This window comes from Chenopodium album, chromosome 3 (assembly GCF_948465745.1).
Source record: "Chenopodium album chromosome 3, dcCheAlbu1.1, whole genome shotgun sequence".
Taxonomy (NCBI): Eukaryota; Viridiplantae; Streptophyta; class Magnoliopsida; order Caryophyllales; family Amaranthaceae; genus Chenopodium; species Chenopodium album.
In genome coordinates this window covers 79,515,566-79,541,364 of record NC_137836.1, presented here as the reverse complement: position 1 = coordinate 79,541,364, position 25,799 = coordinate 79,515,566, and the positions used below count along the sequence as shown (strand labels likewise).

The 25,799-nt window shown below is 32.6% G+C and overlaps 2 protein-coding genes across 3 annotated transcripts; both read left to right on the top strand.

Annotated features, from left to right (window-relative positions):
* Positions 1 to 11,385: 11,385 nt before the first annotated feature.
* LOC145618504 (protein TIFY 10A-like) lies at positions 11,386 to 13,160 on the top strand. Its single transcript, XM_081673283.1, has 3 exons — positions 11,386 to 11,608; positions 11,857 to 12,013; positions 12,510 to 13,160. Exons 1-3 carry the CDS (start codon positions 11,473 to 11,475, stop codon positions 12,949 to 12,951), a joined length of 735 nt encoding a protein of 244 aa, XP_081529409.1. The 5' UTR covers positions 11,386 to 11,472; the 3' UTR covers positions 12,952 to 13,160.
* A 4,330-nt stretch (positions 13,161 to 17,490) lies between these two features.
* On the top strand, positions 17,491 to 25,634 carry LOC145624387 (oligouridylate-binding protein 1B-like). Of its 2 annotated transcripts, none has more exons than XM_081677415.1 (12): positions 17,491 to 17,780; positions 18,836 to 18,897; positions 19,101 to 19,203; positions 20,209 to 20,285; positions 20,366 to 20,427; positions 20,527 to 20,614; positions 20,802 to 20,877; positions 20,990 to 21,020; positions 21,609 to 21,728; positions 23,980 to 24,065; positions 24,510 to 24,686; positions 25,035 to 25,634. In XM_081677415.1, exons 1-12 carry the CDS (start codon positions 17,679 to 17,681, stop codon positions 25,311 to 25,313), a joined length of 1,263 nt encoding a protein of 420 aa, XP_081533541.1. In that variant the 5' UTR covers positions 17,491 to 17,678; the 3' UTR covers positions 25,314 to 25,634. The 2 variants fall into 2 exon arrangements, with proteins under 2 accessions (XP_081533541.1, XP_081533540.1); XM_081677414.1 differs by having other exon boundaries at positions 20,518 to 20,614.
* Positions 25,635 to 25,799: the final 165 nt, after the last annotated feature.

Genomic DNA, 25,799 nt, shown 5'->3' with positions numbered 1-25,799 from the left:
GAACTGGTGCCAAATAGGGGGGTTTTTGGCACCCCTCAAATAGGCAGCGGTTCAAACCGGTGCCTTAGACCGGGTTTGAACCGTTGCCTAATGCGTTTTTTCTACTAGTGTCTTCAACATAGGATTGCACATTTGTTTGTGACAGATAAAAAGACTAATACACGTTTTTCTCTTTTTGGTCTTTATGCCCCTGCTCAAGAAGGGGAAAAATTGGAATTTTGGAACAATTTTAGCTCACTAATTCGTAATAATTGTTCTTTCCCTTGGTGTATTATCGGAGATTTTAATGAATTATTATGTATGGCTGATAAAAGAGGAGGTACTTTTCCTACCTTAAATCGATGTTTGAAATTACAACGTTTTGCTCACTTACATAATGCAATAGATATTCCTCCTAGAGGAATAGCCTTCTCATGGAAAAAACAAATAAATAATCATATTGTCTATGAACGTTTAGATAGATGTTTAGTAAGTACTTCGTGGTTACAAAATTACCCGTATGCAACTTTATCTTACGAATATTTCTCTTGTTCAGATCATAGCCCTATTTGCCTATATGTGGATAATTCTAGTACACATCAGCTATCTTCTTTTCGTTTCCAAAATGCTTGGACATTGGACCCTGAGGCCAAGAATTTGACTATTAAGAATTGGAAACAAAAATATTCAGGATCTCGTTTTTACTGTATCATGCAGAAATTATCACGGCTAAAAATTGATTTAAAACATTGGAATTTCCATAAGTATGGGAACATTCAAAATAAATTGACTATTAACCAAGAAAAATTACAAAATGTGGAACTACAACTTCAACAATTTCCCGGAAATCATCATATTGAACAACATCTAAATCGTCTAATTAAACAACGTGAAAAACTACTCCTTTTTGGCCAAAAATACTGGGGTAAATATGCTAGAAAAAATTGGTTAACACAAGGTGATCGAAATACAAGATTTTTTCACGAAACAATGAAAATAAGAAAAAGAAAAACTCAAATTTTCAGGCTATGTAATGAACTTGATCAATGGGTTGAGAACCCAACATATATTACTCGTTTATTTTTTAAGGAATTTTCAAATAGATTCAACTCAGATCATACATGCTCTCGTAATATTTCCATTCCTTGGATACAACCATGTATTACTAGTGAAGACAATCTAACCTTGACACAACCTTTTTTAGATGAAAAAATCAAACAAGTCTTCTTCGATATGTCTCCGTATAAAGCTCCAGGTTCAGATGGTTTTGGGCCTAAATTTTTCCAATATTATTGGCCTATCATTGGAATGGATATTTGTAAAGCAATAAAAGATTTTTTTCATAATGGTATTTTATTAAGACAACTTAATCATACGATTATTACACTAATTCCAAAAACCGACAATCCAAATAAGCCACATCAATTTTGCCCTATTAGTCTTTGTACTACAATTTATAAAGCAATAGCTAAACTTCTAGTAAATAGAATTAAACCATTCTTAAAGAAAGTTATAGGACCATATCAAAATGCTTTTGCCCCGGAAAGAGCTATCCAAGATAACGTTTTGTTAGTCCAAGAAATCTTAAATATGTTTAATAAGTCCAAAAATAGGTCAGGATGGTTAGCCTTGAAATTAGATATGGAAAAAGCCTATGATCGGGTTGAATGGGATTTCCTATGGGCTACTTTAAAAGCTTTTGGTTTTAATGAAACTTTGATTACATGGATTAAGTCTTGTGTTACTACGGTTTCTTACTCGATTTCTGTAAATAACAACTCTACAGAATTAATGACTCCTACTCGAGGCCTACGTCAGGGAGATCCTTTGTCCCCAGTTCTCTTTGTTATTTGTATGGAAGTTATTGCTTGAAAATTACTTCATCAATCATTACATAATTCTTCTGGCATTGGTCTCAAAGTTACCCCATCTGCTCCGATCATCCCTTGTTTACTGTTTGCAGACGATAGTTTATTATTTTGTCAGGCCAAATCTAGAGTATGTGCTAATCTTATGGATATCCTTAATGAATTTTCTTTAATGTCCAGCCAATTGATCAATTTCCATAAGTCCTCTATCGTCTTTTCAAAGCTAGTAAATAACTCTAGAAAAGTTAATTTAGCAAGTTATTTCAATATGACTCCTAAATCATTCCTTGGCCGTTATTTAGGGGCCTTTTTAATTCCTCGTCTTTTACTAAGCAGAATTTTCATCACCTTTTAGCAAAAGCAGAAAACAAATTGAATAACTGGTCTGTCAACTCATTTTCTAAGGTAGGTAAAACTGTTTTAATTCAAAGTCATTTAGAAGCTCTTCCTTCTTATGCTATGACTACTGCGCGTCTTCCTAAAACAATCACTAAATCTTTGGATCAAATTAACCGTAATTTTTTTTGGAAACAATCTCCGGATAAGAATGGCCTCCCCATGATTTCTTGGGACAAAATTTGTCAACCCAAAAGTCAAGGAGGTTTAGGTTTAAGGAAAACGGATGCAATCAACTCTGCTCTCCTTGCCAAATTAGGTTGGAAATTAATCTCGGATCATAATAATTTATGGGTTCGTAGTATTCGGGCTAAATATTTAAAACATAGCTCTTTTTTTGAATGTAAACCCCACGCTAAGGACTCCTGGATTTGGAGAAAAATTTTACAAGTTCGCCCTCTTCTTCTTAAGGGGCTGAGATGGAAAGTTGGTTCGGGCTCTAATATTCTTTTTTGGCTAGATAATTGGTGTTCTTCTACGAATTTAATTACTTTATTAGATTTAAATATTTCTGATACTCAAAATCTAGACCTTACAGTTGATCAATTTATTACTGAAGATCATTCTTGGGATATTGCAGCTCTATCTTTAGTGGTACCTCCTCACATAGTTCAGACCATTAAAGGTATTCCTTTGCCAGTTAATGATACTTTTGATGAACCCTGTTGGGGTTTTTCTGGTAATGGAGAGTTTACGGTAAAGTCAGCAACCTGGTTAGCTCATAACTTTAATTCTCCTGCAAAATGGGAATTTTCTTGGATTTGGAAGCTTGATATTGCTCCAAAACTAAAGATATTTATTTGGCAACTGCTACTTAATGGTCTTCCAACTAGAAATAATTTGATTTACCGTAATATTAATGTCCCTCATTTTGCCCCTTTTGTAATTCACATGCTGAAACACATGATCATCTGTTTCTAAATTGTCCATTTATTAGACAGTATTGGGATGCAGATATCGTTAGTCATTGGATGGGAACTCAAGTTAATACCCCGAATCTCCTTACTCTTTTTCGAGACATTCGTCATAATGTTAACCTTCCTGTAAAAAAGATTATTGTTTCTTTATGGAGTATATGGAAAGGTCGTAATGCTCTTATTTTTAGTCATATCCCCTCTACTATTATGAGTATTTATTCTAGAGCTTTCAAAATATTTACAGAATGGAATATTCGTTCTCATCTTGATTCTTTTAATGACATTGTTCCCAAGACCCATTCTCCTCTTTACCTTAAAACCATCCAAGTAGCTTGGTCCCCTCCTGCCCCTGGTGTTTTCAAAATTAATTTTGATGGTTCTGTTTGTAATAACTTTGGGTCAGCCGGAGTTGTTATTAGAGATTATACAGGAAATAATGTTGTTAGTCGTGCTTATAATCTTGGTACCTTGACTCCTATTATTGCAGAAGCTACAGCTCTGCGTAACAGTCTTCTCTTAGCTATTGATCATAATATACGAAAACTTTTTATTGAAGGTGATAACCTTTTAATTATAAATATTTTGCAGGATAAAGCACGCTGTCCTTGGAAAATTCAATTGCTAATGAATGACATTAAGAAGTTGTTGGCTCACTTTGAGGTTGTTTCTTCTTGCCATGTGTATCGAGAAGCTAATCGTGCAGCAGATTATGTTGCAACTATAGGTCATCAAATTTCAAGCTATGTAAACATTGACCCTAATGTAGATGCTAATTTTTCTTATTTTATTTCTTTAGATAAGTTAGGGTATAGTCTTGAGAGAAGACTTACCTAACTTTTGTATTTTTCTTATCAAAAAAAAAAAAAAAAAAAAAAAAAAAAAAAAATCTTCCTTCCTCCACTCCAAACAAGGGGAGCTTGTTCTCCACACTTTCTTCATACTACGAGATAAGCTAAAATACGGTCCCTAAACTATACCATTAGTTGCACATTTGGTCCCTCATCTTTGAAATGAGGCAAATTAGTCCCTCTGCCACCCTTGGCTCACCAATTCTGGTGGAGGAAACTCCCATACATTCAGCAAAGTTGAAGCATGTTTACTGCCAACTAAGCCAAAGTTTAGGGACTTCTGTCGTTGAGTCAGCATTAATTAGGGATTGCACTTCTTTTTGCCAAAAGATTAAGGAGCTGCCTGCTTACATGAATATTTTCAGTTGAAACAATTGGTAGTTTGAAGATTAGAGGCTCTGCATTTAATTCTAAAGGATTGTAACAGCAAAAAATAACCAAATTCCAAAATAGTTACAAAAAACTAGCCGTTACACACAAAAGTGGCTATATATATTGATGTTGGTAGCCATTAAAACCATTAGACTATTAAGCAAAAATTCTTCCAAAAGAAAAAAAAAATTGTTGCAGTGGAGAAGAAAGATCCTTCCAAGGTATCTGCTCTGCAATAAAACTAGTAATTAAGGTATTTAGGAGTTGATCAAAATTAGAAGATTTAAGCAATATTTATATGTTTATTGATGACAAACAGTGTCTAGATGTAGCAATGGATCAAGTAGAAGTGGTCAAATGTGTCATTGTGGGCTAATAGTGTCAAAGACAAGGTCATGTGTAACACCCCCAAAATTCGAGTCTTTAAAAACAATAAGTGTAACCTTTAACTTTTAAAAAACCCAACCATCGAACTTTGGAAGTGTTACTGCTACACTTATTTTCCGTAGAAAATAAATGCAAAGCAAAAATAACATAATATTTAAAATAACTAAGTGGTCTAAGTTGTGGCAAAATAAAATAGTCATTACATCAAAAACTGCAATTATTTGAAACCAATAACTAAGAGGAAATAATTAAATTCGGGGATAAACTAAATTGTCTTAGCTACGTGGTTATTCTAACGTCTCCTCACACGTAACCGAGTACCCTTTCTACCAACCTGCAAAATAAATCAGAAACAAGAAAAGAGAGAAGACTCCCAAAAATCAGATAAACTGAGTAATTCCAACTCCATCCCGTAAAATTAATAAATTTTAGTTTAAAACAGTTTATACATAATATAGTCTCATAAATATTTTAATACTCAACCAAGTTCAAATAGTCACATAACATATTATTACTTTATTTAAGAAAGGGAAAGAGAACGCCAGTAAGCCGGGACTAGTCCCTGTCACCACCTACTTTATAGAGGGTCGCGCGTAACCCCAATTGGCCATAAAATAAAACAGAATGTCCCTAGTGTGCACACCCCTCACTAATACCCAGTGATTAGGAGGAAGACTAACAGCAATATACAATAATTTAAACCAACTAGTAGCAACCATAACTACTAGTGGGCAACCTGTTCTTCACCCTTTCGGGTTTCATTTCCCTTCTTAAATTAAATTTCACTGTAAGATTATATCATCAAATTACACTGTACACAAGTATTGCACAAATCAATTTAATTTCAAGTATCAATACTTCAATTTCAGTATTATTAGACCATAGTCATCCTACATGACATATAGACCATCAATCACGTATAATCAATCATCCAATACCCAATATTATATTTTTTTATAAAACTCATACGATAACAAATAATCATATTTTTCGAAATTACATATACTAGTACACAAAATAGAAAACTCATATATAATATATGATTCCATAATATCATACGATAGCACACTCATCACATATGATTACATAAGCACGTATTTGACACATAATATTTCAAAACAATTTCCTAACGGGATTCTAAAGATGATGGACATTGAAAATTACCTTGATCATGCGTAAAAACTCAAGGTAATTATCCTCCGAAACGGTCACCTAGTAGCCTCCGTCTACAAATAAATAGATGATAGAACTAAATTAGTCTGACTCGTATAGTTAATTATCTAATACGAAGTTAGTAATAGTACGGAAAGAAAAACAAACAAATTCCTATAGTTTATGTTTGGTGAGAAAATTAGAGGTAAAAAGTAATAGGTAGTAGTGATCCACTATCACATGCATCTTCCCCCAACTCTGCAATTCCTACGCATGCACCAACTCCAAACTGTCTTAAAAAAAAATCAATGGTGGTGTTTACTTTTGGCAGAAAGAAAATCACCTCTACTCTTTGATGAAATCTTAGTTCGTTAATTACAGAAAGTTTACAAAAAGATTGAGTGGGTAAGACTTGAAATAATGAAAAAGTTTAATGATTAGTGTATCAAATTAAGGAACCATGGCTTACCGACGAGGGATTAATCGGGAATGTTGGCTGGGTAAATTGAAAGAGATGAGTGTAGTATTAGCTTTAGGATTTTGGTGTATATATATATATTAGAAAGCTTAGGTTGAATTTTTCTAGAATATTCATAAGATAAGACTCAATTCAAATTGGGTTTGTTGCAAATTCTATTGAAAAGATAAGCTTCAACTTAATTATTTTATCAGTTTTCAAAATTTGTTTCCGTAAAGATCAAAAATCAGTTTTTTTTTTTTTTTTTTTTTTTTTTTTTTTTAAATCCGAAAATAGAAAAAAAATTATTAATATATATATTTGAAAAAAAAGTCATAAATTTAAAGTTTATACTTACTAGAAAATTGGGTTGTTACATCATGGACCAAAGATAACTGAGGAAGAAGGTCACTAAACTTTACCACTTTATTAATTAAATAATGCCAACTCATACCAAGGTCCTTAAACTTTGAATTTTTTTTTCTTTTGCCACATGGGCACCGTAGTCCCTAAACTATGGTGACTCATTATTTTTTCACCGGAAAAAATCATGTAAGGGTGGTAGAGGGACCAATTTACTTCATTAAAAAGATGGGGGACCAAAATGCTACAAATACAATAGATGAGGGATCGTATTTATGCTTAACTCGTCATTTTTTGGTTACTTGAATGACAATGTATATGAAATTATTCCAGGATTCCCACCCTTTTCTTCCTTCCTCCACTCCAAACAAGGGGAGCTTGTTCTCCACACTTTCTTCATATTTCCTCGTGTCTAAACAAAATATGGAGTACTATAAAGGATTCATAGGGTTTGCTCCACCTAAATATGAAATTAAGTGTCACTACTTGTAAGTTTGAGTGAAATTTGGGGTCATTTTACAAACTTGAGACATTTTGCATTTTTTAACTTCATTATTTTTATTTATTTTTTTTTTAAAAAAAAAAAACTTATTTTGTCAAACTTGTTAACCAATCAAGGCTTGATAGATTCACTGAAGTCAATTGCTTACCTCATCATATTTTAGAAGATTAGTATACAAACCTACTATAAATGAGAGTGATAAATGCTAAGGGGTAGAGCTGTTTTTACATTTTTATCCCGCTTTCAAATATCTATCTTATGAAATTCACAAACGTTTTAACTATTTGTTAGGTACATGTCACAAATTAAGTCACAAACAAATTATTATTACTACTTTTAATATCCCTGGTGTCCAAGGCATGAAAACCCTTGGCCTCCAAGGTTATTATACTTACTCTCCAAAGTGAAGGCTTACATTTATAGTATAAATATCTATTATATTCCTCTTGTTTTGAGGACATGACATAAGACACAATTACTAGCTCATTAGTGAGTTTCTTATCTCTCTTTGAAAATTAGATCTAAGGGTATGCTCTCATTGCCTGAACTGAGCTAAGCTGAATTGAACTGAAGTGAACTTATTAGAGTTGAATTAAACTGAAAATAATCGTATGAGAACAGGCCCTAATATAACTTAGAGAGTTATACCATACTCTTGTACCCTTCGGGGTTGTACTCTCATACCCTTTTTCATATATTGGATAATTAGGGTTTATTCTCATTGACTGAACTGAGCTGAACTAAACTGAACTGAGCTGAACTGAATTGAAATGAATATTTTATAAGAGAAGGAAATTAGGAGCTGAGCTGAACTGAACTGAACTGAATTTCAACGTAAGATAACATGCCCTTAGTATTCGTTGTTGGTGGGTCATTTACCTCATTTGAGGGTTTTACCCACGTTAAACGCGCGTGTCTCTTATTACTCTTTTTGTCAAATTTTTATCTATTTATGTCTCTATATATATCATTTTATACTTTCAGTTGCGCTCCCAATCCCAACACTATTATCATATTACAAAATCAATAATCTTAATCATAACATGAAGTGTAAATCCACTTGATGACTAAACAAGTTGAACCAAAATACAAGTAATTCCCAAGTGTGTAAAACCACTTGAAACAAGTTGACGCAGAATAATTTCTGTTATGCCGACTTATTAAAGTCGACGATGAGGAAACAAGTCAGCAAAAAAATGTGATATTTTGAGACAATTCACATTTTATATTGATTGTGACAACTGGAGCAAGATTTACGAAGTATTTTTTATTAGTGATAAAAGATTATTTTACGTTAAAAAAGACCCACAAACATTTAATATTTATGATTTGAAAAAATTGAATCAATAATTGAGTGTGACCCTTGCTTCGCTGAATCGGTCCAACTACTTGTCACAGTCGTTGCTTAAGCCTATCACTTTACTTTTTATTTATCAACATGTGAACAATATGTTGAGAATTTCCCTATTCGTCTCTTTATTGTTATAATCTTTTAAAAAGAGGTCATTTTTTCTAGTCCAAAATTATTTTTGCAATGGTAGCTGTCAACATACTTTTTGTTATCGTTATTTCTTTATACGTGTCAAAATATAAAACATAAAAGTAATTTTTTAAGAGTGTACGAAGTAGTTTTTATGGTTGTTAATAAAAACTATTCCTTTCGTTATTTAAATTTGTTTGTATTTATAGATTGTTCGAGTAATATAAATGAAATACAATAAAGTACCAATAATATGTTTGAAAAAACATATTTATGTGATAATCTACTGTCATTATTTTAATTTGCAAGTTAGAATTATTAATTTTTAAAATAGGTATGGAACATTATTTAAAGATTCTAATATTCCAAAGAGGAAATCCAAATTTGTATTGAAAAGTGGGTAAAAAAAATAAAAAGTGAAGACAACTTAACAAACTAAAGAAGTTCTATCACTTCTATGTCATTCTACTAAAACATGATGAACAAAGCGAAAAGAAAGATAACTCCTTGCCTATACTACTACAGAGTAGATCGATCATTTCATTATAAATTGTCTTGTACAATTGAGCTAAGGTGTGTTCTGATAGTTAAATTAGTAAAATACGGAGAATAAGATTTTCAAATCGCATAAATAATTCGTAGTATCTTTGAAAAAATATGCATCGTATAATTAATACTAATTTTTAAAACAATCTATAAACGTCTACGTAACGGTATTAAGAAAATCTAATTTAATTAAGCCATGAATTTGTATTAGGTCAAGTCTTTTGGTTTCAAAATAAAAAACATGAATGTTGGAACTTAATTAGAAATTTCCGAACAAAATCCAAAGAATCCAATGTTGGACTTAATTAATTGACGCTTGACGAAGTCTAAAGAAACCCATGCTAGTGCCATCCCCCAAACACAGATAAGGAATAGTCCAAAACTTGTTCCGTCAAAAAAAAAGAAAAAAAAAAAAAAAAAAAAAAAGGAATAGTCCAAAACCTGTAGATTAAGACCCCTTTGGCCTTTGCCACTTCACAACCCAATTTGTTACCTTAAATAATTCCCAAACCACCCCCACCCAATATATTATTATTACAGTTTTCTAATTGTGTTGGCATGATTCTCGTAGTAATTGTTTATAATTAAATGATGAAAATTTGGTTGTAATTATTATTCTCATAATAATTGTTTGTTTGTTTGAAAGAAACTTTTAATTGATGAGATTATTAAGCTAAATCATTATATGATAATCGAGTGTAGATATGTAAACATTTATAAAATCAGATCATATTTCTAATAAGATTATAATAATATAAAGAAATTACACGCATGCATATACATTACTCCATATTATATAAACTACAGAGTATATTATATAGCATATCGTCACTACAAAAAAAATGTCGTTGCAATATGCAAGTATGTTTGTGAAATAATTAAGGAAGTCGTATCATTTTACAATCGCCATGGTTTTCCCATATAAAATCGATACAGAAAACATAATAATAATATATATCCACACTATTTTTACACATTTATATAATTTTGAGAAATTGTATCATTTACAATTGCCACGAAATCCTAAAAATCGATACGAAAAGCCTTTTCAACACTAGATATATAAATGTTGTTTGACAAAGAATACATAAAATATGTTATAGCTTATTGGTGAAACATTTAATATAAGAGTTTGAGGTTGCATGTTCGAATCTTGTAAAGATGTGTAGTTTTCTGTATCGATTATTGAGGCCAACCCCATCGATATGATGAATATTTAATATGATACAGAGTAATATTATTAATTATCGATGGTTTTAAAAAAAAAAAAAAAATCAACTCATAGCCCGGATATATTTTCCTTGGCTTCTTTTGATGAACTTAAATTAACTTAGTTTATTAGTTATTATACTAGATATTACTTTTATGATTAAATAGCTAATTTTTGCTACAACAGGAAACTTATCTCTTGATGTAAGAGGTGAGATATGACTAACTCAAGACTAATGCTTTTACTCGAGTAATGATAATTATTGATCTTAATTAATGCATAAGAAATGTCAGATATAGACGTTAGATAAGAGAACTAAAAGTAGAAATATTTAAGTAAAATAAATATTACGGTGTAATTATACCGATCTACACGTGTTTTAGTATGCTTTCCTAACTTAATACGAGTTCTACATTAATACTAATTATATACGGAGTAACGTTTTGGAGCGCTCGTTAGCAATATCCTACTGTAATTATTAATCTTAGAATATATAAAAGGGCATAGTGGTAAAAGCACACTAAACATTGTTTTTGAGAAAAAATCTAGAGAGCACGTATAGTAACAGTGTACAAGTTTCCAATAAAGTAGGCAAACCGCATACACCGACGACCTTATCTTAAATGAATAATTAAAAATGAATCGACACCATATTCTTAGATCCCAAGCAATAAACACGTGAAATAAAACAATCGATTTTGAGGTGCATATTGAAAAGAGCCAACTAGCATTATTATTAGCCCCACCCTTAACACGAGTTGTATACAATTCCACCTACTTGTCTCCCTTAATCACGTAATTAATTATTCTTAATTAATCATCACCTTTTTTATATATATATATATAATTAAAATTCCCTCTCTCATCAAGACTATATATATATATATATCTTCATTCATTCCCCCTATTATTCTCTCCCTTCTTTCCTTTATTATCTTAAACCTTAGCTTATTAGCTTCTTTATTATCTCATTAACAAGGTTTGATTAAGAAATCATGGGTTCTGAGAAGTTTGTTAAGTCTAATTTTACACAAACATGCACTCGTTTTAGCCAGTTTTTGAAAGAGAGGAGGTCTTTTGGTCATCTTGATGCTTTTAAGACTCTTGCTTCGTCCGACCTTGATGTCAAAGGTATTTTTTCCTATCTCTTTATTATGTTAATAACGTTGTACATCCTATAATAATCATATTACAACACGTAAGCTAGTAAAAAAATTATGCCTGGCCAGGCCAAAACCTCGGTCTGGCCTGAGTGAGTTGAGTCTGTATATTTTTCCGGGTACCTATCTAAAAAATGATGATTTGGTTGAATACATATATATGAAAACGCGTATATTTGTTTATGGGTCTGGTTTTAAAGATTTTTGTTATAATTGTAGGAGCTGGAGCCAAAGAGGTAACAAATGCTGCAACAAATAATGTATTTCCAAAGAATATTGAGAAGGAGAAGATGTCTTTGGAGCTCTTTCCTATGATGAGTTCATTGACCGCTGCTAATGGTGCTGAAAACTCTACCAAAATTATGGCTGATTCCAGGTAATTAAGATGAAATCTCCGTTTTATGGAATTTATTTTAAACCATTGTTATTTATAGTATTTGTAATTCAAATATATATATATATGGTAATTATAATTATGATTATGATATGTACTACAAATATAAGTTATTTCTATTGTTTAGATCTAAAACATTTGAGTGAAAATGAATTATGTTTAATGCAAGAAAATGGTATACATTAATATGAGTTAGATCCAAAGTCAGTCATTTGATTTATCAACCACAAAATGAATGTGATTCTTTAGAAAAAGTGAAACATAAGTTAGGTGATCGACTTCTTTTAAAAAGTAGTAAATTTCACAAAGGTTTTTATATTACTAAAGTTTTGTTTGATCTTTTTGTGCATGCATATTCTATTGTTAAACTTAATTTGATTCCATGCTTGATTAATTATTTTAATTAGACCAACAATAATTGAATTTAATATATGTTCGTTGTACCAAAGCTGACCCACATAAAATATTTTTTGTTCAGAGAATCGCCAATTTCAAAGGAGGAGCCTAAGATTTCTACTAGTACACCAAGCATGACCATATTTTACGGTGGAAGAGTACTTGTTTTTAATGATTTGCCTGAGGACAAGGCTCAAGAAATCGTGTCTCTTGCTAAAAATGGAATGATGGGTCCTCGATCCCAAACCCAGACTCAGACTCAAGCTCATAACGAATCACAAACCCCTCGTGCTATCAATGATGTGCTAGCACAAGATGTGGCTGCTCAAGGAGTGGGTAACTTGTCCGATTTGCCTATGGCAAGGAGAGTCTCCCTTCACCGGTTCATGGAGAAGAGGAAGCACAGGGTCGCCGCTAGTGCACCTTACCAAATTCGAAACTCAATGGCCGATGATTCTCATCCTCAAAAATTCGGGTCAATGAAAAGTTTGTATGATCAACAACAACTTGAGTTAAAGTTGTAGACTTCAAAAGTTTTTGTTCATCTATCATGTCTTAATTAAGTAGTTAAAGACCAATTATATGTATAAAATTTTATTTCTTAGTTTGTCATATGTTGATTTGAAGAAGTGATTTATACTCACTTCATACTCATTAGCTAGGTACGTAGTATAATTTTCCATATTCCTTGATCTAAATATTATTATATTTATTCATACTATTTATTATTGAAGCAATTGTGTTGATCATTCCATTAGAACAAGTATCAATGCAATAGTTTTTTTATATATAAAATAGTTTGTCAATCATTCCAATAGTTTTCACCTATAAATTTATCTCCCAAAAGCAATTAAAATAGATGAACACATTCCTACACACCGCAATTTTTATTTTGAACCATTTTGATGAGGAAGTTTTAGAGGGCCGAGTTGATCCACCGTTCGATAAAGTAACACCGATCATTAGCATGTCATCCAACTATCCAAGTAGGTGTTTTATGTGAGGATACAGTTAGCAAATATAATCTTGAGGAGATGATTGTAAAAATAATATATTTACATTGAAATTAACAAGAGAGACATGTCATTCAATTCTATTTCCTCTTTAATTTATCAAAAGGTCGTGTACGTGGGAGATAAAGTGAGCATGGACCTTGGCTTGGTTGTGTTTTAATGGGAGAATAATGTTGGTGATCAATACGATTAGTATTAGTTCAACAAACCATAGTTTGTGATAGATCGAGAATATACATAATACTAATTTATATTAGGCTTTATATAGAATTTATTATTTGCAATTCTAAATAAGAGATTATTTTCTAGATGAACTTCAAGAATTTATTCTTGTGTTTTCTAATTTTTTGCAAGCTTACACCTTGATCAGCTTGTTTCACAAGTGATCGATCTATAATCTGGGTTAGTTTTATTCCGAATTTAGTATTGTTGTTATCATTCATGCAACCCCATACGAGATTAGGCAATATTTATTAAAATTCTCTTAATGTCTGGGTATAAATGCGTGCATCAATGCACATTAATGAATAGGCAACTATCTATAAAATCCTATAATTAATTAGTATGTTCAAGTGCAAACTTTCCTATACTATCACCATTTGATATTGTCTATCATACATATCTTTCGTAATAATACCCATTACCAAACTAAGAACTCTATAAAAGGGGTCAAAGCATCAAACTATATACATTGGTGTAGTTTAAAGATGATTCTTGGTCGTGTTGTGTCTCAATGGAGCTTGGGGTTGGCTATGACAAACTAAATGGCCCAAATGATTGACCAAATTAAAAATTTAGTCCGTGTATCATCGTGTCATGTCATGTTTAAGCCAAATTTCAATTATCTGTTGTGCTTTGCCAATAAAATTATGAGTCTATGAGCCAAGGTCCCAAGTAATGAATACAGAAAAATGTAACGTGTCGTGCATTTTTCATGCCATCTGTACGATGGGGATAGAAATTTGCACAAAATATCCACCGAACAAAATATTGTACGATTGAATGTGATATGCATGAGCTCTAGACAAATCTCATTTTGGTGAAAGTTTGAGGTGTGTTTGTTCCGTACTTACAGCCGATTTAGCTACAAAATTGATAATCATGTACCTCCACTCATCAAATTACCTTCATAAGAAGGGCAAAAAAAATCCAGTAGTTTGAAAGATTAGTCTCCAAATAGGCACTTGGCACCAACTTTGACAATTGACCCATAAGTTATAAATTGCCAAACTAAATCAAATTTTTTGCAACATAAATCAGAGAAATATTATTATAAAAGATAAGTACGTGGAAGTCCAAAGTGTGCGACTAAAACAAAGTTTTAACTCTAATATTTAATGTATGAAACTTGTGGTTTTAGATCACTTTATATAATTGTGTCGATCTTGAATTGGAATATTGTAAATCTGTCAAGATCTTAAGTAGGTATGCGCATTTTCTAAATTTCCAATCGATAATACAAGTTCAAATACGATTTCGCCTTTGATTCAGTTTAGTTATACTATATAGAATAGTTTAGTTATAGTGAGATGATCAACCATCAACCCATCAGCATCGCAGATTCGCAGAATATATATTATATAGTCACACAATATGCAAATGCAATACTACTGAAGTCTTGACCATGTACGGAATATGTAGTCTTGACGTCTTGTATATACGTAGTACGGACTACGGAGTAACTATTAAGCATCGTGAATGACTAATAGGCTCTATTATTCTCCTCATCACCTTGTTTTCACCTGTTTTAGATTCAAATATCTTTAAATTAGGATATGTTTTGTTATATTCATTTATTTAGATATAATAAGTTTAGAAGTTCAAATCCGATAAATTCCTGATAAATAAGTTCTACACCTATAATAAGGTTTAATACAGTTTGCGAAAGTTTAAATATAAGTAAAAATCAGATGACTAAACACAAAAATAAGGGCTAATATGTTCCGTTATTATAAATAATACCTTAAATTAAATAAGATAAGATAGTGTCAGTGTTTAATTAGTTCGCTCGGATTAATAGAATAACAACTAGGTAAACACTACCTTATATAGTTATATATCTATACATTGTTTGATTTTTTTTTTTTTTTTTTTTTTTAAAAAAAAAAAGCCCTTATATACATACATGATCAATGGATAACTAGTTGCTAGTTTGCTACAAGAAGTGAACTGACATAGAGGTGTCAAATCAATACATAATAATTAATTTTGAAATATTTATTTTTAATTTTTACACAGTAAGATATGGGGCGAGGGGTGCTTGGGATTAGGGTTGCAAACGATCTGAGTCAGGCCAAGTTTTAGTCTGATCGAGTTAAGCTTGGTAAGAATTTTTCGTGTTTGTACTATCTCGAGCTTGAACGAGCTTTTACAAATCTTGTTCGAGCTGGGCTCGTAATGAATTTGGCTTGTTCGAGCTTTGTACACTAACATACTCATTTGCATTTCGAGTTTAAGTTCGAGCTTCAACGAGTTTAAATAAACGAGCTCTAATTTATCATTTAAAAAATGGTTTTTTTTTCCCCAAATTTTAACACATCCATTTAATTTTACATAAGATATTTATATTTTTTCAATAGAATAAGATAATGACGGAGTTTTCATGTCTCGATCTTTACATGGTGAAATAATTAGTACTTTTTACAAATATGTATGAATAAAAGCTACGAAGTATATAAATAATATAAATTATAAACAACTCATTTACACCCCTGCCTAGGATATGATAAATTATAATCAGATAAGTAAGAATAAATTCAGAATGGATCAGATCAATTATAATTAATTTTGACACACTTTATTATTTTTGTGCATTTTTTTTATTATTGCTTAACATTGTTTCTTTCGTAATGAAAAAAATTATGAAGATTACATATTTATAAAATACAGTTTATTACAAATCTAATAAGACCCCACTTGATAGATTATTTCATAATAGACTATCGTATACATTAGGTCAAAGTTTGGTTAAATCATATAAGCAAAAATAAGGTGATCTAAACAATGCCTTATATATGAATGTATAAATCTTTGCTTTACTTAGGTATAGTAGGTTTTCTGGCTTGTGTAAAATAAGTACCCCTAATCGTTGTAATGTTAAGAAATAGCCAATAGGTTGACTTGTATAAAAACAACTAACATATATGCAAGGTTATACTCCCTTTTAATAGGTGTCTTGGAAAGTTGAAACATTTTTTGTTTGACTTTATGTCATAACTTCAAGAGGTTATTAGGTTATATATCAATATATAAAGAGGCTAAATACATAAATAAACATTTTAAAGAATATACAATAATTGTTTAAACATTATTCATGAAAGTTATCTCAAACTTGAAAGCAAATAAGTAAATAATATTTTTATTTATTTTTAATAATGGATAAAATTGTGTTTTCATATAGGGTTTACGAGTTATTGAAAGTAAAGGGGCGTGCTGATTTCTTGTCATCTTGTGGTTGTCAAGAAATTGGTTATTGCTCCTTTACGAGTTAGGAAGAGTTTTGTACTCTCTCCGTCCCTAAAAGAATGACTCTTTTGGCCAAATTTTAGTCCCAAAATGCTCATTATATTTTTGCATTAAATACCATTTGCAATAATATTTGTGCAAAATTGTTTTTTCCATGTAATTTATTTTTTCTATGTACTCTTATTACTTTCTCTTTCTACATTTTTACAAACCCAATATAAATTTATTTTTTCAATGTACCTTTGTTAACTTTCCCATACATTTATACTTCCAACTTAAGTTTTTTAATACCCGTGAAAACTCCGCAAGATAATCATTCTTTAAGGGACGGAGGGAGTACTAAATTAACTACGGAGTATTTTTTTTCTCCAGGTAAAGCTAGTACTCTATATTTTTTAAATTTTATTATAGCTATGACGTTAATTTAACGAAAATAATCTCAATTTTCTTACAAAGTTTTTTTTTTTTTTAATTGAGAGAAAAAAAAAGTGCTCCTAAAAAAAATTAAAATTTTGCACCTAATTTAAAATCGCTCATTAACTTTTATTTATTGGAAGTAAATATTTTCATTTCCTAACAGTTATACTCGTATTTCCCTTGAGGCCTCCCTCTCATTTTCTCTCTCCTCGTTCCCTCAAAATTTTCTTCGAGGGTCTTCTTCTCTCAAAGTCGAAACCCTCTCGAACCCTAAAACATACCCAGAAACCCCAATATATCTATCCATTATCTTAATTTTCCCCCCAAATTGATTTCAATTTCTGGGTTTATTGAGAATGCAGAATCAAAGAATGAAGCAACAACAACAAGCTTTGATGCAGCAAGCTCTTCTTCAGCAACAGTCTCTTTACCATCCTGGTCTTCTTGCTGCTCCTCAGGTGATTTTTTCTTTTTGATCTGTTTCAGTTTTAATTTCGCCCGAATTTGAGCTTTTGATTGCTTGTTTTGGTATCTAGGGATTTGGGTTTGTTTTAGGTTCGGTCATTTTAGATAGATTAATTTAGGGTTTTTGGAAAATTTTGATTTTGGTGTTTGATTTTTCTGTTTGTGTTTGATGTTTTACCTGTTTGAGCTAGGATGTGAAGTTTCGAAACTTTGGATTTTGTAATAATGGGGTCATTTTTGATTTGTAAGTCTCGTTGATTTTAGCTTGTTCGAGCTTAAGAGTGATGGTTCTTTTTTTGCTTCAATTTGAGTTCTTTTTGGACTTGAAATTATTGCTTTATATAGAAATGGGGATCAACTTTGATGGTTTATGATATAAGCTTGGAAATTTGATTCAAGAATTCCAATGAGTATCAGTTTACCAAGTGTGAGCTGATTTCTTCAATTGTTTGCGTCATTTCCGCAAGTCATCTCTGTATCAAATGGTTGTATTTGATGGCTGAATTATTGTTTCTGGAGGGGATAGTATACTGTACGATATCGAAGTATCTTTTTTGTTGACCATAAACCAAAGTGTGTGTTTATAATCTTTGTTCTTGAGTTATATTGTTTCCTGTTGTTGCTGAATTGTTTTCATTAGTAACCTGGTTTGATTTGGGTCTTGTTTCACGATGTGGGGCGTGTTGTCGCACTTGGTGTACTTGTTATCTCAAATTAGGGTACTATCTCTCATATGCAGTCAATCGCCTATACTTTTCTGCTATGTTTGAACTTGGCTGCTGAGTAGCTCGTTAGCTTGTGCTGGGTTTTTTTCCGTTCACCTTTTCGTTGGTAGAAGTTATGTCCTATTTGCTTATAGTTTTTAGAGAGACCATAATGCTTTATAAGTTGCATTCTAAGCATGTCACCTTGACCTCTGTTTTTTTAGTATACTTGCATTGAATAGCAGTAATGGTTGCCTACTCTCCTGTGCATTTGAAAATGTATATTTTTATCATCTCTTCTTATCCTCTATAAACTTACATATTTACCTGTCTTGAATGTTCAGATAGAGCCATACCCCAGTGGAAACCTTCCTCCGGGCTTTGATCCTTCTACATGCCGCAGTGTGTAAGTCTTGTTGCATATTTCTTACAATTGCTTTATGCTGCTTCTTTTAGCTTCTTTCATTTTATTTTAAATTAAAATAATGTTATGTGCATTTTTGGTTCGCTTATTCTGAAGGAGGTTCCTTATAGCACTTTTTTTCCCCTTGTTTTCTTTTTTTTTTTTTCTTTAATTTTCTAGTTTGTTTATCTTTTGAGAAAATGCAGGTATGTGGGCAATATTCATCCTCAAGTCACTGAACCATTAATCCAAGAGGTTTTTGCTAGTGCTGGCCCTGTTGAAGGTTGCAAGCTTATTAGGAAGGAAAAGGTATTCATCGCGGTTGTTAGGTTAATTAGTGAAAGGTCTATGACTTGTGGATATGAGTGAAAGATATTGGATGGGAATTTCCTTTTTTGTTTCTGCAGGATGAGCAAATATAAGATTAATAAATTAGGACAATTTCCTTACTAAAGGGGGGCAAAGATCAAAAGGGCCATTATGTCTTGAGAATTATAACATGGGAGTAACTTTGACCTCAAAATCAAGAAGTACTACTTAATGAAGCATGTATTTGAGGTTCAATATTTGGACTACTTGATTCTTAAAATTTTCGTAGACCCTTGAATTTGGGCAGCTTCAATGGGCCTTTAGACATCTGCTCCCTTTGTGTCATAGTTTCCTGCACACTTTTGTTTTCTATTAGTCAAATGGTTCAATTACACTTTTCTTTTTGAGTTATAGATAACTCTTTGCTATCTATCACGCTAACTTCTTTGATTTTTGTATCCCAATACTTAATCTTAATTAGTTTTCTCCGTCCGTTAACTACTACGCCCTCCGTCCCACAATGTTAGTTCCATTTATAATCTTTTGACTCTTAAAAATTAGAGGGAATCTTTTAAATTTCTTTCTCTATATAATAACAAACAATGTCATATGAGATCCAGTTTTACTCATCTTGATGAGTACTTAATTAATATTTAATTTTTTATTGCTAGTGTGAGATTAAAGGTATTTGCGTTCAAAGATTTGCATTGATATACGTAAATGGGACTAACATTATGAGACGGAGGGAGTCTCATTCTTAACCTTTGTGCCAACCGCTAGCATGAAGAAATTTTAGAGTTAAAGAGAGTACTTCCTGGGAAATTTTTGATTTTCTTTATTCTATAAATTTTCTTTATCTATTTTGTTTTTAATTGTGATAAAATATTTTCGTTGCTTTTGCTAGAAAGAGTGCTGCTTTGCCTGCTTAGTTGTGTGGTACAGCCTATTTAAGATTAGCTCTTAGATTATAGTTTGGTGCTAACTAAATTCTTTTGCTACTTGCAGTCATCCTATGGTTTCATTCACTACTATGATCGCAGATTTGCCAGCATGGCTATATTGACACTTAATGGAAGGCATTTGTGAGTGGTAACTTGTTTGGTTTTTCTATCTATTCTGCATATTTTGCTGCCTTTTCTTATGTTGATTATTTGTTATATAGGTTTGGGCAGCCTATAAAGGTTAATTGGGCGTATACTAGTGGTCAGCGAGAAGACACTTCAAGTAAGTTCGTCATCATCTTGGTTCTAGTTATCTAGTACAATTTATATATCTGTTTTTCATATAGTGGCTTAGTTACTGACACCTGTGAAGATTCTTCAGACCACTTCAATGTATTTGTTGGTGACCTGAGTCCTGAGGTTACCGATGCGATGCTATTTGCTTGTTTTTCCACGTATCCCAGTTGTTCGTAAGCGACATTCCTCCCTGTCTTTATTTGAAATTTTCCTCGCTTAATACTTGTAGTATATGTTACATATCTATTTTTTTTGATTGAATTTTGTCAATGCTGAATGATGACACCCAAGGCTGTGTTTGTAGGTGAATTTTGGTGGTTTACATATTTAATTGACTTGGTTATTTTCTTCTTTTCTCAGAGATGCAAGAGTAATGTGGGATCAGAAAACTGGGCGTTCCAGGGGGTTCGGTTTTGTTTCATTTCGCAACCAGCAGGTGGTTTCATTTCTTCTTCTTCTGCTTCTTTTTTTTCTTTCTTTTTCCTCTCCCTCATTATTATTTTTTGTACTATAAATTCCTCTTTTAACATTTACTTTTGATGCTACAGGATGCCCAGAGTGCTATAAATGATCTTACTGGTTAGTGCAATTCAAATCATGCACGTTATTCTCCCTTTCTTTATTATCTTGATGCTGTATGTCTTGCATCGTTCAGAGCAAGATGTTCATCATCTGTTTCTCTCTTCCCCATTCGTTGAATGTTTCTTAGAGGGATTTGTATAATTTTTGATAGAATTTTTTCGCTTATATTTGTCTTTTTTTAAGTCATTAACTCATTATTACATGTTAAAGTGGATATTTCACACCTGGATAAGTAAACTTTGTTTGCTTCAATATTTTTGCTTATGTCACAGATGCAACTTTTCATTCCTACTTTGTTTAATTTAGATAAAATTATGTTTTGTTTGGTTGTATGATAAGGCTATGGTATGTTTAAAACTTGGGATTCTTATTTGTAGTTTAGAACTGATGGGACCTTGTATGGCTGGAGAAAATATTGTCATTTTGACTCTATTTGCTTTTAATGCTGTCTGACTGTTTTTCCTTTCTTATCAAGGATGTGACTCCCCATAGTTCCTAGACACACGGATTTCCATCTGATTTATTGTAATTTTACATTTCAACATAACTATAATAATGTTCTGTACTTCTGTATTTATATTTCAGGGAAATGGCTTGGTAGTAGGCAGATACGCTGCAATTGGGCCACTAAAGGTGCTACTAACAGTGATGATAAGCAAAGTACTGATTCAAAAAGTGTGGTGGAATTGACAAATGGTTCATCAGGTTTGTAATTATCCCACATTATGTTTTATGATTTCATTCATTTCAGTCAGGTTTGTAATTATCCCACATTATGTTCTAGGATTTCATTCATTTCAGTTCGAAACATCTACTACCTTATTTGGTTATTATTGAGTAAGTGAAATGGTTTTAGGCATTAGTTCCAAGACCATTGCTTAAATAAAAGTTCAAGTTATGGTTTCGTTATTGTTTTTTGGTATAATTATAGCAGTTAGAAATGATTCATGGAGGTCTACTGATGCTAAGGTGGATGTGATTCAATATATATGGAATTGAAATAGACAAAGGAATGCCGAGCTCGAATTCTAATGATAGTAACATGAATGGGCTTTTTTTTTCCTTTTTCTTTTTATTGGCAAATTGTGATTCATTTTCATCTTCAGTGGAGTTAGATTCTGTTGTCTCACTGTCTGGCCCTGGTTGTGGACTAGATTAAAATGCCAGCTGTTGTTTGACTTGTTGCATGTCACTTTGTCAGAACTAGCTTACCCTTGTATATGCATAGATATAACACACACTATGTCTTGAATGAGAGCCTCTTTAGTTGAGGCTTGGCAATGATGTTGATGTTCTTAGGTCCTGACTTAAGGTGTCAAATGTATGTTTAAAAAATTGAATGTGTCCTTAATTGAGTGCATTATTATTGCAAGTGTATTCAACCTGTTGGCTTAGAGTCTATTGTCAGTCTGTCACAGCTTTACAAGTTTGTTATCAAAATGCATGGAAGGAATGGGTGTTTCTTTGGGTTGATTAAGTGGAGAATAAGTAACAAGGTTTATAGAGGAATCTACGTGATCAGCTTGCTTATTAGCCTGTCTGGATTCTTAAAACTGATGATTCTAGATCTTTTGTTTATCTTAGGAAAGTATTCGCTTTTAATTAGCATATATACTGCTCTTTTTTGGCTATAGATGCTGATTTCGAAGGCACCTAGGAGATTTCGTCCTGTATCAGCAAGGCAAGGGTAGGTACCTGTCTTCACAATTGGCATCATAAGTAAACTTCTGTATGTGTTCACCTAAGCTTATTTTGACCCTTGAGGAAGACTGCCGCGCTGGGTACTAGATCTTCACTCTTCAAAAAGAACAACCCTTCTTCACTCATGACCTCTGACTCTCTGACATTCTGTTAAATGTTAATGGGACTAATAAAACACCTTACAATTCTTCCTGATTTTGAAGCCATGATAATGACAGGTCTTAGTGCCTAGAAAATTCAGATATTGAGTCAATTCTTACTTATATTTGCCAGCCTGGTGCCTTTGTGTAGAAATTTTAAATTCTTGGCTTAAATTGTGACCGATAGCCCACTGAAATATGGACTGTAGTGACTTGTGAGAAAGATTGGAATGAAAAATTGAAAGGTAAATCAGCATTAGGTTTAGATTGTGTGTTATATAGTACAATGCGAACTTATGAAAATATTGTTGAAGCACCTGTGCTTAAACCATCGCCTGCAGTGATTTTCTGCCTGGACTCTGTTCATTGAATATTTTTTTTTTTGTTGGAGCAACATTGGAAGTCCAGTTTATACTACTATACTGCATACCACAGCATTTGCTATAGGCCCTGTAGCCAATCTTTATAGCTGAAACCTGTTTCTAGAAATCTTCTTGACATGGTGAAGTATTTCCCTGCCTATAAGGTGTTGTCTTTCCTTTTAACACAATGTTTTTGAGCTCATCAACACGGTAAAGAGTTGGAGACATGTGGCGAAGTGCTTTTTTTTTTTTTTTTTAAATATTTTTTTTGGTGTAGATTTTAATCTACTATTACAAAGAATTCTATGAAGTATACATTATTGCTATTCAATGGAGGAAGGCTTCTAGTGACTTTCATCTACTGTTAATTTTTAATCTTATTTTGTGTGCATGAGTCTGCTGGAATATCTGGGATGAGTCTCCATGCAAATGACAGTGACCAACTTGGAGAAGGATATAAATGATTCCATCATGAATCATTATTGTGTTTATAGTAATGGGTGGCTCTTTTACCTGCCCTCGTTGGCAAATATATGTTTTCTGAAATTTAACAAACTGGTGACAAAATAGGAACTCTAGTGAACCACCTATAAATATTCAGACTTTTTACTTCTAAATCATTGCATTTGGTGTTCTTCTGCTGTTTTCCTTGTGTTTATGCTCCTACAGAATTGGTTATCTCTGAATTATCCATGCATATCATTGCATAGCAACTTATCTGTTTTTGTGATGAAATCTTTTTGGGAATTTCAGAAGATGGAAAGGAGGCCACAAACAGCGAAGCCCCTGAAAACAATCCTCAGTATACAACTGTATATGTTGGGAATCTTGCCCCTGAGGTAATGCAATGTCACTTATCCTCTTTTTTTGCTCTTTTTTTTGTTTTTTACCTTATTGTTTACAATGGAAGGATAGCGTTCCATTTTTGCTTATACAACTAGATTTACTTGCTGTGCCCTACCCAGTAGCATCCTTATTGTGGCTGAAGGGTTGTCAAATATGTTGCTGTTTTCTTTAGCACACCATTTCATGTTTCTTATAATCACTGTTGGATTTTTTAATGCATTTGAAGAATTTTGGTCAAATGTGCTGTGTTATGCTGTTAATTGGAGTAGGGAGATATGGCCTGAATTTGCATTTACATGAATTAGTGCGGTTAAATCTAAAATATTACGATAAGAATCAGAGTTATAAGAAATGATGCTTGTTATACAAGGGTTCTTGACGAATGCTAGAAGAGAATGGGCAGATTTTACCGCTGATTGACCATGTTTTGCTTGCAGACCACCCAGCTTGATCTCCATCGCCACTTCCATAGTTTGGGTGCTGGAGCTATTGAAGAAGTGAGGGTGCAGCGAGACAAAGGCTTTGGCTTTGTTAGGTACAGCACTCATGCAGAAGCAGCTTTGGCCATTCAGTTGGGAAATACACAAAGTATGCTTTTGGGCAAATTAATCAAGGTATGTCTTGTGAATCTCATTTTGAATTTTTACAACAATGTACATAGATAGTGTGGTCTTGTTATGTTATAAATTATAATGCATACATGTTCAAATTTCACTATTCATGGCAATACCTTTTCTTATTGAGGCATGTTGCTTACTTAACCTCCCTTTCCCAAAATTGCTTATCCCATCTGCTAGACTGATTGTATGTTATGTGCACATGAGAAAGTGGGTTAAGCTCCAGATTGTTCCTCTAGCTGTTTTCTTGAAACTCTTTTGTAGTTGTAATTTCCTTCTTTCATAGATGCATATTTAAATATTTCTGCTGCCTGGCTTCTTGATGGTTTGTCATGTGCCTTGTAGTGCTCCTGGGGAAGCAAGCCGACACCAGCAGGGACAGCTTCCAACCCACTTCCTCCACCTGCCCCTGCACCTCTAGGCCTTTCTGCTACAGATCTTCTTTCTTATGAGAGGCAACTAGCTATGAGTAAGATGGGTGGGATGCATGCTCTGATGCATACACAGGGGCCACATCCACTCAACAAGGGTAGTATGGGAATGACAGCTGCTGGAGCTAGCCAAGCTATTTATGATGGCGGGTATCAAAATGTTGCTGCCCAGCAAATGATGTACTACCATTAAGATCTTGATGCACAGCCCTTCTGGATTCGTTCTGTCCTGCAGATCTGCATTCGTGTGTCTAAAAATTGTTTTATTAGCTATCTATGTTTCTCCTTTATGTGGGGGGTGGGATCGAGGCATTTTACCCTCCCTGTACTTGATTGTGCTGTGTGTTGATGCATGATGTAACCTTTTTTCCCCCCACCTTTTCTTTACCCCGGCTTTTGAAATTTCTGTTTCTTTTTTATTTTCTTTCTTCCTATCTTGTAGGAACTGATGGTTGATCTAGAGGAAGTTTGTCCATTATGGACAGTAGCTTATATATATATATATATTTTTCTATTTTTTCTCTTATGGACTTTGGATGACCATATTGTTTTGGAGCCTTGTGACAGCATTTTATGAGGAAGTTTTCTGTGTATACTAATTTCCCATATATGACAGTTATGACTAAAATATTATGAGATATTTACCATCTAGGTGTGCACTTTTTCACCTGTTAACATA

Bases quoted from the DNA above. Each gene is read 5' to 3' on its own strand.
- LOC145618504 (XM_081673283.1), top strand. From the start codon at position 11,473: ATGGGTTCTGAGAAGTTTGTTAAGTCTAATTTTACACAAACATGCACT. The intron at 11,609-11,856 runs GTATTTTTTCCT...TTATAATTGTAG, and splicing joins GTCCGACCTTGATGTCAAAG to GAGCTGGAGCCAAAGAGGTA. The intron at 12,014-12,509 runs GTAATTAAGATG...TTTTTTGTTCAG, and splicing joins AAAATTATGGCTGATTCCAG to AGAATCGCCAATTTCAAAGG.
- LOC145624387 (XM_081677414.1), top strand. From the start codon at position 17,679: ATGCAGAATCAAAGAATGAAGCAACAACAACAAGCTTTGATGCAGCAA. The intron at 20,286-20,365 runs GTGAGTGGTAAC...TTTGTTATATAG, and splicing joins ACACTTAATGGAAGGCATTT to GTTTGGGCAGCCTATAAAGG. The intron at 21,021-21,608 runs GTTAGTGCAATT...TTTATATTTCAG, and splicing joins TGCTATAAATGATCTTACTG to GGAAATGGCTTGGTAGTAGG.